General features: G+C 39.6%; 1 protein-coding gene across 1 annotated transcript in view; it reads left to right on the forward strand.

Moving 5' to 3' along the window:
- The first annotated feature begins 1,566 nt into the window (after window positions 1–1,566).
- Window positions 1,567–15,070, forward strand: part of crybg2 (crystallin beta-gamma domain containing 2) — a 37,354-nt gene continuing 23,850 nt past the window's right edge. Inside the window, exons 1-4 of the mRNA XM_086280134.1 lie at window positions 1,567–1,888; window positions 8,448–8,553; window positions 11,398–11,553; window positions 12,187–14,807. Of these exons, the coding sequence (XP_086136260.1) occupies window positions 1,695–1,888; window positions 8,448–8,553; window positions 11,398–11,553; window positions 12,187–14,807 (3,077 nt within the window). The 5' untranslated portion in view covers window positions 1,567–1,694. The remainder of the gene's footprint in view (window positions 1,889–8,447; window positions 8,554–11,397; window positions 11,554–12,186; window positions 14,808–15,070) is intronic.

A 15,070-nucleotide genomic window follows, 5' to 3' on the forward strand; every position in this document is an offset into this window, starting at 1 on the left:
ACCTCTGATTCCAGCACATTATGTTTAACTGCAGCTAACTTTTTCATCGATGGACTGGATAGATGATTTATTTATTTTATTTAATTTTTTAGTTGGTTGGTTGGGTAGAGTTGGCAATGGGGAAGCAGTGTTAAAGTAAATATAAAGTAAAACTAGACTGTATAGGAGAGGAATGTCACGGAGTCTCTCGCTGTAGAATGTGATGCACAAATTGGTACATGTACATTTTTAGTAATTGTGAGGATTAAACCTTTAAGGTATTTTTAATCTTTTTTTCCTGGGCTAAACCTAAATCTTCAGCCCCCAATGTTCAAAAACACCCTTTTCTTCTCAAAGTCTCTCACACTGTGCTCCAACAGGCCACCAAAGGGGATTCCCAGTACAATGTGACCAGAATGAGCTCACCCCAACCCCCCCAATAAAAGCGAGATCATGTGTTTTGTGTTTTCCGTGTCTTATCTTTGTCATCTGCTCACTCTCTCTCTGTCATGCACCATGATAGAAAAAGAGTAGGGGCCCTCTCAGTAAAGAAATGCAGCAAAGCGTTAGTGTATGACCAAACAAATGACGACTCTTTATCTTATCAGAAACGGTTTAAGTCAAATTAGGGCTTCTTTTTCTTCACTCATCGCCACATGAGAGAGTTATATGAGCCATAACCTGTAACGCTACTGGGAACAAGGAAGAAGGAGGAAGAAATCAGTTTATTCTCTGTTTGTTCCTTATTTTATGCACAATCCATCACCTCAGTCAACAGGTTTAACAGGTAACATGCTTGAACTTTGAGCAGCCAGAGCGCTCTGATTTGACTGAGCAATCTTGGGATGCCATCTTGTGGCAAAGCAATCTACACGCCTGATGATTGACTTGCAAACTGCACACAGGCCAGGCGATGTCGTCCTAGAACCGTGGAGACTGCATACAAACAACGCATTGTAACGCATCAGTGTAAAGTAATACGTTTACGCGTGGATTTATCATTAGATAGATAGATAGATAGATAGATAGATAGATAGATAGATAGATAGATAGATAGATAGATAGATAGATAGATAGATAGATAGATTTATAAAAGCAGAAAGCTTTGACCATGTTAAGGCTCCCTTCATATCTGACTAAAGCATTAATTAATTAAATCGAGATTATTATTCTTATTATTATTACATTAGCACCTAAAACATCTTTTTTATTTAAAAAAATGTAAAAATTTGGCCTTTATGGTCTTTACATATGCATATTAAGGCCCTTGACAGTGTATTTTTAATAAACCGTTGAATTTCTGTGGGTAATAATTGCTGAACTACGTAACACCAAAGACAGTAAAGCCAATAAAAACAAATTGCACTAATTTCCCGAAGTTGTTGCCATTGCAAAAATATCGTTAGCTTCATAGCATAATTGCCTAAGTCATTTGACTAAGTCAATGACTTAGGCACTTATGCTATGAAGCTAACGATATGTTAACAAGACCGGTGATCATCTGCAGTGAGTGTCATTGTTTGTCTGAGCTGGGTGTTCCCCGGGGGGCGTGTCCCGCACCTGAGCTCTGCGTGCTGCACACAAAATGAGGCAGCCAGAGCAACAGCTGTCAGTAAGTCTTTTCTGCCCCTCGCCTGTTTTCATCGGCTTTGAATGATCAGTGGGGAAGAAGACCCGACTCACTGGGCCCTCTGACGTTACCCAGTAGACTAGAGATGGCGAAGAGGAGTTCAACCAGAAAGTCTCTGAAAAGTTTGTTCTCCAAGAGCGAAGCCAACTTGGACGAATCGGTGGAGAAGGATGTGCAGAAAAACGAAGGGGAGAAGAAGAAGTTCAAGTTGTTCAAATTCAAGACAAAGTCCAAGAAGGACTCTGAGAAGTCAGCTAATGACAGCCAGAAGGTGCTCAGGTATGCTTACCCAGTGCCGTGATGTTGACTCAGTGACCTGTTTTCATGCCTGCATTTGCTGTATTGCTCAAGGGGTAATAAGCAGCTTCTGACGCTTTAAAGAGCAGCAAAGCTTCAGATAAACTTTAGTTTTCAGCAAGTAGCCTGCGCCTGCTGTTTCCATTGGTAGCCTAAATGAAAAGTCCAAATTAAGCAATCCTCACTGCTGTGGAAAAAAAAAAGTTGAGATGTTTCTAGACTGTGAGCTTTTGGGCAAACATCCCAATAACTTTTGAAATGGGTAGTACACTTAAATATAATTATAGAGCCACAAGGGACTTTAGAGTTGGATAAAAGTAAGAGCATACTTAGCTTAGCACTGTCCCCTTCAGCAGAAACATGCTTTTTGCATATTTGTCCATAGTCTTATGATATGGCATGCAGGAAACTGATATCGAGCTTGCATGCAAAAAAAAAAAAAAAATTCAGCAGCAAAACGTTTGCATGTGTCCTCAGTTTGTAACCTCCAATAATTCAAATCTGGTGCTTAACTAGGCCATTTCACAAGCCCCACCCCTTTTGAGGCAAAGTTCTGTTAGAAAAATCACCTTGAAGCTCAAATTCAATCTTCAGATGGAGTGTTTCATTTTACCATTATCTGATAATGCAGAATTCAAACCAGACGAAAAATAATCAAATGGAAAGGCGTCCAGTGTAAACCTAGGTTTTTTTTCTATATTGTTAGTTTAGACTTTTCTGTCAGGGCCTCCCTCACAGGCCCATTTTATGCTGTCTATTCATAAATTATAGCTGTGCATGAGACCCCAACGGTTTCAGGAGTTCCAAGTCATAAAAAACAGGATATGTTCATTTTATTCTCCAGGGTAAACATTGACTTAGTTGATCTGGTTGGTAGATTTCAACCTTACCTTGAGGTCTTAGGTGTTTCATAGTAGGTGGCAGGTAGCAGAATAAAATGTGTGAATGGTGATTTTGGTCACAAATGTTTGCAAGGCAATAAACAAGACATGCTTTAAAGCTGTAAGGATGTATAAGTCACCATTGGGTGTGCATATAGACACAGGTGGGGTGGAGGTTAAGCTACTAATCACAGGCCAGGACAATAGAATCATATTGTTCATGTGTTTGTAGACGAGCGCCAGTGACGGTTTGTGTTTGCACAGAGAAAAATAAACAGCGAGCTGACACTGTGACTGCCTTTGCACATGGAGGTTATGCAAGGGTAAAGTTTTTAAACGATGCATAAAAAAAATCATGCATCATTCAAAAATAATAATAATAATAATAATGGATTGCATTTATACAGCGATTTTCGGGGCCCTCAAAGCGCTTTACAATTCCACTATTCATTCACACACTGGTGGAGGCAAGCTACAGCTGCCCTGGGGCAGACTGACAGAAGCGAGGCTGCCATATCGCCAGTAGGCGGTAGGGTAAAGTGTCTTGCCCAAGGACAAAACGACCGAGACTGTCCGAGCCGGGGCTCGAACCGGCAACCTTCCGATTACAAGACAAACTGCCAACTCTTTGAGCCACGATTGCCCTGATAATCAATCAAATATTGCAGTAGTGTAAACATAAAGCAGAATGAAACATATATTCAGGTCAGTCTTGGTAGTCTTTTATCCACTGATTGTCTATACGAGCCACATCTAGAAATCATTTTATAAACTATTAAGTGCAGAATTACATTACATTGTTTTGCTGTGAATGAAAGGATTTTTTTTAAATTGTTGACACTGTGGATGGTCAACCAAGATAGACTTGTTTCCAGATGTAGACTGAATCTGTTTTTGTTATTAGTTTGAGGATTTTGTTTTAATCCATGTTCCAGATTTTATCTATCAAGACTTGAGGATTTCATCATCTAAGAAATAAATCTTCATTTTATTGTTTGTTTTGACTCCCATCTCTTTTCATAAAGTTCAAGGGTGAGGTCAAAGTCACACTGGATGTGTTGGAAACCTTACCACCAGTGTATTACGTTGCAGGAAACTTGAAGTTCCAAACAAACCACACACACCCACTCTTTAGGTTGTCGCGCTCTTTTGTGGCTTTATGGATTAGTGGAAGTTCTGTAGACAAACCTGCCACTCCACATGCCTGTTGCATTGTCATGAAACTACAAATCAATTGGACACACAAGCTACACTATTGTATTTGGTGATGCATGCTGGTAACATTTATGTCTCAGCACAAGGGTGTTTAATACATCCAGCTGAGTTCACAATAAGTCACTGTATTGTTGAACCTGTTATGTCTGTTCCAGAAGAGTAAGCAAGGTAAAATTCAATGTGTGTTGAGTTAAGAATGCTGTATTTTGGCAGTGGGTTTTTTTTCTTCTTCTTCTTCTTCTTCTTCTTCTTCACACCACTGCATTAAATTGTATAACAAAGTGCTGAAAAATGGATCAGTCAGAGAAGGCCTTGTACTTCAAACCAAGGATATGCTTTGAGCAGTGCATTGCTACACAATGCTGTTTAAGTCATTCATACGTGCATATTTGTTCTATTCAGTCAGTTCTTGGTGATAAAGGGGCATTGATTCCACTTGACAAGGACAGTCTAGTTGATAACTTCAAATAATATTTCAGAGGTAAGATGTCAAGAATGGGAGGTTTTCTGCAGCTCTTATTGGAAACGTGTTTTCACAATGAGATCAAATTATTGCTAATTGTTGTGCATGATGAGTTTGGGCATTGTTTATTTATTTTGTCTTTTATGGTATTTCCTGTGACGGCGAGAGCTTTGCAGTTTGTCCAGAGAGGGTAACAACACACAGGCAGTAGCATAGAATGCTTTCGATAGAACATTGATAGTAGGACAACAGCAGCTTTTGAGGGATGTTATTTTTCCTGAGGATTCACAGGAAATGAAGTCTCTGCTGAGCCTTCTTTGCCAGCTCCCCTTTGTACACACCCCAGGACAGGTCCTTGTGATGTGAACTCCCAGGAAGTGGAAGTCCAACCCCAACACCATTGATGTAAAGTGGTTTAATGTCTGTTTTCTTTTTTTCTGAAATCCACAACAATCTCCTTGGTTTTGGTTGTGTTCAGTAGCAGGTTGTTGTCCCTGCACCAACCTGTCATCCACACCACTTTGTCCCTTTAGGCAGAATCACCCCTACTAGAAATGACATCACAGTGTTGTCGTCTGCAAATTTGACAATGGTGATACTGTGATGAGTGGGGGAGCACAGTCGTAGGTGTACAGTATGAAGAGCAGGGGACTCAAATGTGTCATGCGGGAAATCGAATCAAATGTGGGAGGTATGAAGGACATATGATCCAGACCAGTCTCTCAATGCACTTCAGCACCAGGGTGAGCACTACTGGCCGGTCATACAGGCAGGTTGCAGTAGATTTTTTTTTTTTTTTTTTTTTTTCTTCCCTTTTTTGGTAAGGGGACTGTGATGGGTGGGACACCTCAAAGCGAGCAAAGAAGTGTTTCAGCTCCTCTGCTGCCGTTTCTAAAGAATCAACAGCCAAATTTAAAAAAACTCTCTCGCTATATGTTGGGTTTTTTGTTGTTGTTGTTGTTGTTGTTGTTGTTGTTTTTTCCTTTCCCAGATTGAAAATTGTGATGGGTCATGTTGTTGGACTTCATCAGAGTTCTCAACACCTCCCATGCCAACAATTGTGAGAGTAAATGTTATCCAAAATTTGAGAACTGGTCTTCCAAATAACTGTCAACACTACACTTCTTTGGATCTTTATCAGTACACTTGCCACACAAACATGGATTTTATTTATTTATGTTTTTAAACTGTGGGATGTTTTCCTGCAGATGACAAAGAAACCGTTGTTAACGCTTTTATTGTGTCTGTATTCTAAAAAGTGCGTGATTGTGGTGATGAGCATCAAATGGTGATAGCTGTGTATTCTAAATCAGCGGTCCCCAACCTTTGTTGCGCCACGGACCGGTTTAAGCCCGACATTATTTTCACGGACCGGCCTTTAAGGTGTCGCGGATAAATACAACAAATTAAAACTAATACCGGTACCGAAAAAAAGATTTATTCATAACACACGTGAAAAGACCCAGGAAAACAGAGTTAACGATCAAAACGATAACAAAATAACGCTGAAAACCGATTAAAAACCCTGAAAACCATACATTTCACACCTGAGCCTCAACTCTCGCGGCCCGGTACCAAACGACTCACGGACCGGTCCGAGGCCCGGGGGTTGGGGACCGCTGTTCTAAATAACACAACAGTTAAACATGAAGGTGTTATACTTTAAAAGAGGTGCGTTAAAGTGGTGATGCCAACAGCTGGCAATAAGGCTCTCTTGAAATACTAGCAACATGTTTGTTTCGGTGTGGATTAATGAATAATCAAGTATTCATTTACAGTGTTTACCCACTACTAGGTGGTTTAATAAGAGCAGGTATTACTTTCTGATTTGACACTGCATGCACACAGAGCATTAGAATAAAGTTTCACATAGACAAGACCATGAACATTAAAAAAAAAAAATAACATGAACTTCCAGATGTAGTTTTTACATAGTAAAAGGATCAAACTTATAAAGGCTCAGTAACCCAGGCACCGAAATAATGCATTGGCATTGTACATAATAATTAGGTCATCCAGGCGAAAGACGGACAAGCTCCTACCATGTTTATTCGTCCTCCATTCTGCATGTCGACAGTTCACAACAATCATTACAGGCAGTAGGACTTGGTCAGACTTTGGTGAAGTTTGAACACAGTGATAACCTGATGGCTCAAGATGGAATCATTTCAGGGATTAAAGATTATGTTCACAATTTAATGAGAGTAAAATTGTGAAATATTCAACACTAAGGAATACAGGAAATGTAATTTGGCCAAAAAGTGGATTGCATTTTTGTTCTACAGGCTTGAAATATGTGGTGTAATGAAAAAGTGTAGTTTTCATAACCAGCTAGTATAGAAGAAGCCCTCATTCTCTTCACTCAAAAGTGACACGGTGAAGGACTAACGAGTATCTAGTACTAGCAGTATAAAAGTTATTTTTGTTTCTGAAATGTTAAAATTATGGGTCATCTAATGGAACTGTAGAGTAGTGGGTCATTGGTGACTACAGAGTAAAAAATGATACCCATGTTTGTGTATGGGGTTAGCTTAGAAGACTGGGTAGGCAGGTAAATAACTATGATTTAAAGACTTCATGCTGAACTAAGCTGATCACCACCCATCTAACAATTTACCATATAGATGTGTTAAAAATGTGAAACTCTTCCTTTAAAGTAGTAACTATTTTTGTGTGTTTGCTTCAGGACTTTAGTAGGTCTGATTTTTATCTCTTAACACTCTCACATTGCACAGCACAGACAGAAAGTACAGGAAGCACTTTGAACTTCATCAAAGGAAGACCTTTATTTTTTTTTCCCTTTTTTTTTCCACAAGTCTAAGCTGTGGCATTTTCACACAGTGAAAGGCTTTGCACATTTTTGGGTGTCTTGTGTGTTGATATGTAAACAGCATTCACCCGGGGGCGAAGATATGACTCATCTTCTTGTTCTAGGACATCTGTTCTACCAGAAACTACTCCTGTGTCTCAGATACTGCAGTGGTTAGTTACTTGACTGATTCTTGGGTTGCCAACCACAGGGGGGAGAAAACAAAACAAAACAAAAAAAAAACCTTTGTGTGACTAAGGCAGCCTGAGCATATCAGCTTTTATCAGTAAAACTACAAAAAAGACTGAGCAGTTTTCACCTAACTCTACAGTACACACAAAGGCCAAATGCATATTCATGCATACTTGTGGCAAATAAGTGTGTTTGGATTAGAAGAGTTTCAACACAGTGATCTATAAATTGTGACAGCTCCACGTGTTTGCTTGTCATTTGGCTTCTTGTCTGAGCATCCGGTCGTGTAAAGCGGAAAAATCCTGCGCATAAAGAGACCTTTGTTGTGCTTGTTTAATGAAGTGACAGCTTGTGATTATTGATGGAGCTTCTCTGTTGACTTTGAAGCCTTTGTAGCGGTACATGAATTAGAGGCCGTGCTGATGACCGAACAAAGGCAGCACCTGTCGCTCCACTTGGTTGGTTGGTCCAATTGGTTAATAATTCAATTCAATTAAAAAAACAACCTTTTTTCTTTACAGTTTTTTTTTTTTTTTTTTTTTTTTTTTTTTTTAGGTGTCAGCGTATGTTTTTAAGTACGTCATCTATCCTAATGGCCTGATTTACCTTTGTTCGCAACATTGATCTCAGTTCTAAGAAGCACCAGCTCACTTTCTGTGTAGCCGGTTCTGTTCAGCATTCCATTAGCAGTGATTCACTGTTTCATTTTGTTAGGCAACTAAAATTGCACCCTCTGTAATGCACACACTGGATGGCAAACAATAAATCTGTCAATATATACATACACACAATAGTACATGAGTTACATAAACCTCCTCATAGTTTTGAGCATAGCCTATAATTTACTTTGTTACGCTGTAAGTAGTACAAATTCTGTAATTGGGGTCAGTCAATCATGGATATTCTTTCAGCATATTTCCGATCCATTCACTTTTTAATTATTTTTTTATTTTTATTTTTTTAAACTTTTGTACTCCTCAGAGCTGTTGCGAACAGTGAGACCGCAGACGACGAAGAGCCCGCTTCTGACAACAATGACCCAGACAGCAAGCTGCCTCCTGTTTATGCCACCGCACCTAGGGTTAAGGTCAGTGAAGATGTCGTAACTAGTGAGCTCTTTTTCACATGCAGTTATTGGAAATTTTGTATATTCTATTTATTTTCTGGTAACTACACTGAGAAACTGTGTATTATGTTACATAAAGATAACATTGTAGTCAGCAATTTATAAAAAAAAAACAAAAACAACAAGTAGTAAACTATACCAGCTGTAGGAGGGGGAAGAAAACAAATACTTTGGGTTCATTAATATGTGGTGCTGATACAAACATCCCTGTGTGAAAGGTTTGTCAGGTGTGTGGGGTTTTTTTGGGGGGGGTTTTTGGGGGTTTTTTGGTTTTTTTTTTTGGTTTTTTTAAGTCTTGCATATTTAATTTCAAATCTCCAGTTTTTCTTTTGTTTTATTGCTTCTCAGCTTTTGAACCCAAATATAAGCAGGAGATTCGTTTTGATATTTCTCCCTAAACCTGCAGTGTCACGGCTCTGAATAAAGTAGGATAATGTTAGACAGCCACTATAGACGACGAGTGTTTTGTCAAACTTGGCAACTGAAAGCTCATGGCTGACTGCCCAACATGCAACAAGTTTAAAGTCACCACTCTGCCCTGCCCTCAGATGATCATCATTATGAAAAGTGTTACCAGTTTCCTCATAAGATGTTATCTGCACCTCATTTGTTTCCGGCAATTCTCTATCTCCACCTCCCTTTTTTTTTTCATTTTAATTTATTGCTGTAAATGAGAAACTTTCACTATTATTTTTTTTTCCACATAGGAAACTGCACAAGGCTCTACAAGGCTGTAAATTACCCAGAACTAAAGACTGAGGGTAAAAGCAGGATGTTCACATGAAATGTGATAGAGCCGACTCAAACTACAGTTTCACTTTTATGTATCACACGCAAGTAATCCTAGATGATACGTTTCCTTTTTTGACGCAAGTTTGTGAATAAAATCCAGTTGTTGCTGTATCTTTAAATCTTCCCCTCTCGGATTGCAGGACAAATCTAAAGTTTTTCTCTGAGCAGTCAGAAATCGGAAACTTGTCTCAACAAGAAGTTTCTTGGGACCAGATTTTTTTTTTTTCTTTTCTTAAACATATATAATGCTACCTCATGAGCCCTTCTTCAATGCTGGTTCTATGCCAGCTGTGTTTTACTGCATAGCTCGGGGTCTTATTTTACAGAACGATGCTTCTCATAATGATTCAAATGTGCACTGTATATGTCAGTACAGTCTTGTTGATGGATTATTAAATTCTCAACTGAGTTATCCCTATAAAAGTGAGCCCTGCTTATGATCTAATCCCTGTATATGACTACTCACAATAGGGCATCAACTCTCTAGAGGCCCTCATGTTAATATAATGAAGAAGGAAAGCAAGTGGAATTTATCACCAGAAGAGGGTGCTAGAAGTTTGCTAAGCAGCGTTGTGGTGAAGATTAAGGCCTGGCAGCAGAGTAGGTTAACATTGCTGATGGATGGGAACATTTCTTTGACTGCAGAACATAATGCGCTTCATTATCAAATAAGTCTGAAAAAAGACTCTCGTTTCCCCACCAGGCGCTACACTGTTTGCCAGAAATGTCCAAAGGTTAAGATAGACTTATTCCATAAGTGTAGAATGCATAAACAGTATTATGAGCATGTTGGGAACTCTGACATGCAGTTGCTTATTCGTTATATACATTGTCTCCCTTGGTTTTTTCCATCTAATATAGAGGACTTGAAGCTTTTTTTTTTTTTTTTTTTTAAATTGTATTCATGGAGATATTTAGCTGAAAAAGAAACGCTTATTTCCTTTTTAATTTAATTATAAGTCGAGCTGAGATTTTTGGATTCGCACTGATTTGAAATAACAAAGAAAGATTTGTCCTACCTATAAATATTTCAGCCTTTTAAATCTTAATCTCCCTATAGATTGTAGAGTTTTGTTTTCTGTGGTTGTCCACATTTTTACGTAAAGTATTATTCTGATAACATAGCTTACTTAACATATGAGACTTCACATTTAGGAGAAACCACTGACTCGACTGAAACTTTATTTAAATCTCTATTTAGATGCTTTATTAGCTTCTCATACTTTCCAAACTCTCCCTCAAAGAAAGAATGCTAACAGGCACACCCAGTTTGATATCTCACTGTTGTCTGATAGAAAGTAATGACTTCTACTTTCCTTTCTCACTCGTGATTGACAAAACATAACCACTAGAAGAGCATCACCACTTCTGACTCAATGTTTCCCTAGACAAGCCCGCAAAAAATATTATTAAAGTATTTTGATGCTCTACTTTTGAAAGTTTGACTTTTAACATAATAAATGGATTTATTTTTGCTTTGTTTGGCAGCGTTTTTTTTTTTTTTTTGTTGTTTTTTTAATTATAGTTCTGTGAAATTATAGGATCCGATTTTTTTTTTTTGTTTTTTTGTTTTTTTCTCTTGCCCTCAGTTTCATTAATCATAATAGTTTAATCAGCAGTGCTGTTGCTGGTGATTTAGCTAACCATGTTCTACTAGTTTTTCATTCCTCTCAGGGTGGAGCAGCTTTTAGGAATGAAGTTAGGGTGTCAACTCACTTTCTTGTTTACAGTATAATTGAGTAATATCCTCATTCTTACCATTGGAATACACAGTCTAGGGATGGTTTCTAATTAACATGTAGCAAGGGATTATAATATGTTTGGTATGTGTTTTCTTTGGTGAAGGGTAGTGTTTGAGCAAGGTATGTTGCTTTTAATGGCATAAAGCCATACAAGTCTCATGCATAGAGATTTGTAGTTACACCTCGTGTATTTTGTTAACAAATTCTTTCCTTTTGCATTAAAGAGCATTTTACACTCCATCCTTACTTCCTGTACTTTTGTCTTTCTAAGGCCAAAGCGTTAAGCTACTCAGAGATGGACCTACGTAAGCCTAAGAGGTTTGCAACCATTTCATTTGGTATTAGAAAGAAGAAGAAGAAAGATGAAGAGAATATGTCAAAGAGCACTTTTGGTCTTCCTACCCAAGGCATCGAGGAGCAGGAAGAGGTAACAGTGAATCAATATTGTAGGTTTTTGAAAAATTGAGTTTGTTTAAAATCACTAAGAGCAATTTTGAAGGAACATATCTGTCCTGATAATACTTTTTGTATTGCTATGTGCTAAATTTATTGGGTTTCTTTTTTTCAGCTCGGTCTCATAGCAAATTGTGAAATGATCATATAATTGCACTCATATTCATGGGCATGAATTGTTGAATATGCTGTAAAAGAAGTAGCTGCTGTTGTATTTAAAGCCAAACCATGAACTTTTTCTAAACCAAACCCGGTAATTTTTAATTCCTAACTCCAACCAAGTAATTTGTTTTAATGCTAAAGTATTAAAACATAAAAACAGAATCAATCTGCCCATCTATTTGCTTACATTTATTCAACTAGGTGGGGTACACTCTGAACAGGTCGCTAATGCACAAATGTGAAACTCTATGTCTATAACTCAATCTTGGGTTGCTGGTGAGAGTAGTGAAATGCTGCATCACCTACCCCTCCAGCTTCATAATGTGAAACTTTAATAATGATTTTTGTTTACATGGGTACAAATCATTGCGTAAAAACACAGATCTCTCAGGTTAAAACTGTATTGGGTATTTCATCAGTTAAAGTATAACTAATCTTCTTCTAGACACCTGTGGAACGGGACCCAGGGAACAGAAAGAAGTTCAGTATGTCTCAACCAGAGCTTGACAGCGACAGTAAATTTGACATCCCTTCACCTCCCCCTGTAGCTGCAAATGAAACTGACTCGTACTTCACTCTTTCGGCACAGTCCCCGTCAGTCCCAGTTATCACTGTGAACACCCAACAAGAATCAAAGGGCCCTCTTACGAATGCCTCTGATCTTTTGGATGTGCAGAGGCAAACCCTGAGAGCTCCAATTGCTTCCATTCCTGAGCTGCAACTTGATGATACCGGCTCACTGGAGGAGAAAGAGAACATTCCAGTTCACGACAGCTCAAGCAGAAATGATGTCAAATCAGCTCTTCTGATAGCTACTTCAGAAACAGCTTCTGTTGTTCAAACCCAGGCTGAACATACCCTTCTAGCCAGCCAGCCACCAACTGTGCTTGACAGTTCAGCTTACGAAGCAGCAACTGTCGCCTCGGGCAATAATTCTTATGATTATATCCCCCAAGAAAATGAATCCACCAGTGGGACTTTACCACATCATCAGTCTGATGCCCCTGACACAGTTGACAGTACAATTTCAAATAGTGAGTCCTCCCTGACAAGTGTTGACAACAGTAACTACACCACTGTTACAGGGCCAAGTCCTGATCCTCAAAATGACAAGTTAGCTAGCAGTGCAGACTCTGCTGCCAACCATCAGGAAATCTTCATTTCTCACACTGAGAGGTCTTTTCCTGAAAATGCCAAGAGTGTCAGCACAACCTCAGCTGTTAGCAGCGAAAGCAGCACTGCTCCCATCCATCAAGATAAAGTTTATGGAGCTCTGTACGAGTCACTTTTCCCCCAGAATTTTAACTCTGAGGTAATCTCTTCACTCCTAAGCCCATCATCTCATATCTGCACTGATAAAAGACGTCTTGACACCAAAACAGAATTTGTCATTGTCAAAACCCACGATGAAAGTCATGCAGAAACAAATACTCAGTACTCCCAAACATTAACTTCTCGTGATCTTGACTTGGCTGCTGGCAGAATGATTGATGCTCCTGATGGGTCGGCCTCCATCGGTGAAATAAAGGGAAGCTCTTTTGGTGAGAGCTCCAGAGTTTCTGCTTCTCAGATTCAAACAGTCCCAGAAAACCAAAACAGATATGTGCCTACCTCTCTCAGTGCAGCTTCCAAGTATTCTGACAGTGCTGGCATTTCTTACTCTGAGCTGACCCGCTCCCGTTCACAGTTGAAATCGGACAATAAAAGCCTTGTTACCGACAGTGTCTGGTCAGGCCCTTTGTGTCAGAACTCTGCCCCTCCCATATCCAACTATGAAACATCCCACGGGATAGATGCTCAGGTTACTGACTCCAAACGGAGAGTGATCCTAGTCAAAGAGTTAGTCACAGACGACACAAACGTTTATCCAGGCTGTAGCTCTTCGGTGCCTGATAAAATGAATCTGGTGAAGGATCTTGAGGTAGAATTTGAAACGACAGATGAGTTTTCTGCCCTTTCTGGACCAACGGTGCGAAATGACAGGCTCTTAAGTCCAGCATATCTAAGTGTTGGATCAGATGATGAAAGTACAAAGGAGATTTACTACAGTGCTGAAGAGGACAATGCAGAGGAGAGTGGGGACGAAGAGATGTTCACAATGGATGATAGAGAAGAGTCCATTGTGAGGCTAGGTGAGGAAATCGTACAGCACTCGGAGCCAATGGATAAAGGGATCAGCCAGAGAGATGAAGGAGATTTCAGGGTCGTGATTGTGAAAATGGAACAGAAAGAAGACAAAATGGACGATGAAGAAAAGCAAGAGGATTATAATGGCCAAACTGAAGTACAGCAACAACTTGACTGTCCGATTTCTGTTCTTCAAATGCATGAAATGGGAACATCTGAGAGTTGGGTGGAAGAACAATCAACTGCTGTATGGCCACAAATGAAAGAAGAAGAGGAGGAGGGTAGAAAGGAGGATTTACTAGCCACACCGGTTCAGCAGGTGAACACAATGATGGTATGTAGTTTTGCTCCTCCTCCCAGTGAGCAGCATGGGCAGGTGGAAGAGTCTGGGGGAAACTGGACTGTAGACTTGGAAACAGAAGACCACTCTAATGGAGAGAACCTGTTTCCAACAGAGGTGGAAGAAACTCTGCCTAACAAAGATTTCACTGATTTTGGTTTCAAGCATGCTACTTCCAGCCACACAAAGGAAGAGGATGTGATTGTACATATAATAACAGAGACAGAAGAGCAAGTTCCACTGATTGTGAATGCAGACAAGACCGGTGAAGGCAACAAAGACACAGAAAATAGCATGGGCATAACAAACAGCACATTAACAGATACTGCTGGGGCAGCAGAGGCTGTCATGGGCAATCTGACACACAGCACTCACCTGCAATCAGATGCCACAGAGATTGAACACAATAGGGTTCCACGGAGCACTGAGTGGGTGGATACAATTACTCAGAGCCCTGACAGAAACATTACCGTACCAGTGCCAGAACAGGTGGCAGTTGAGCTGTCAGCATCGAACGCAGACACACACCATCTTGATAGTGACACTGCAGAAGGTCTCTGCGAGCATCCAAAGGAAGCCCAGCCTGACCTGAATGAAGGGTAAGTGGAAAGTTCTGTAATGTAGAAAAAGCTCCTTGGACTCCAAGAGTGTTTTTAACTATAAAACTTAAAATAAATGCGCTAAACTCTTTTTGCCATTTCATGGTAAGAGTATTAAGGGAAAGTTGGTGAGAGAACAAGTGAGAGTTGTTTTACCTATTTGAGTGTCAAGTTTTCATTCTTGCTGCCTCTGTAGCTACTGTGCTGGAATGCACAGTGTGTAGCTTCAGGCACACGCCAGACTGTGTTATTTAAAACCATCT

Source organism: Aulonocara sp. 'chitande type north' Nkhata Bay, linkage group LG22, assembly GCF_057382095.1.
Source record: "Aulonocara sp. 'chitande type north' Nkhata Bay isolate Kocher_YH1m ecotype deep benthic linkage group LG22, A_spYH_male_GT1.1, whole genome shotgun sequence".
NCBI lineage: Eukaryota > Metazoa > Chordata > Actinopteri > Cichliformes > Cichlidae > Aulonocara > Aulonocara sp. 'chitande type north' Nkhata Bay.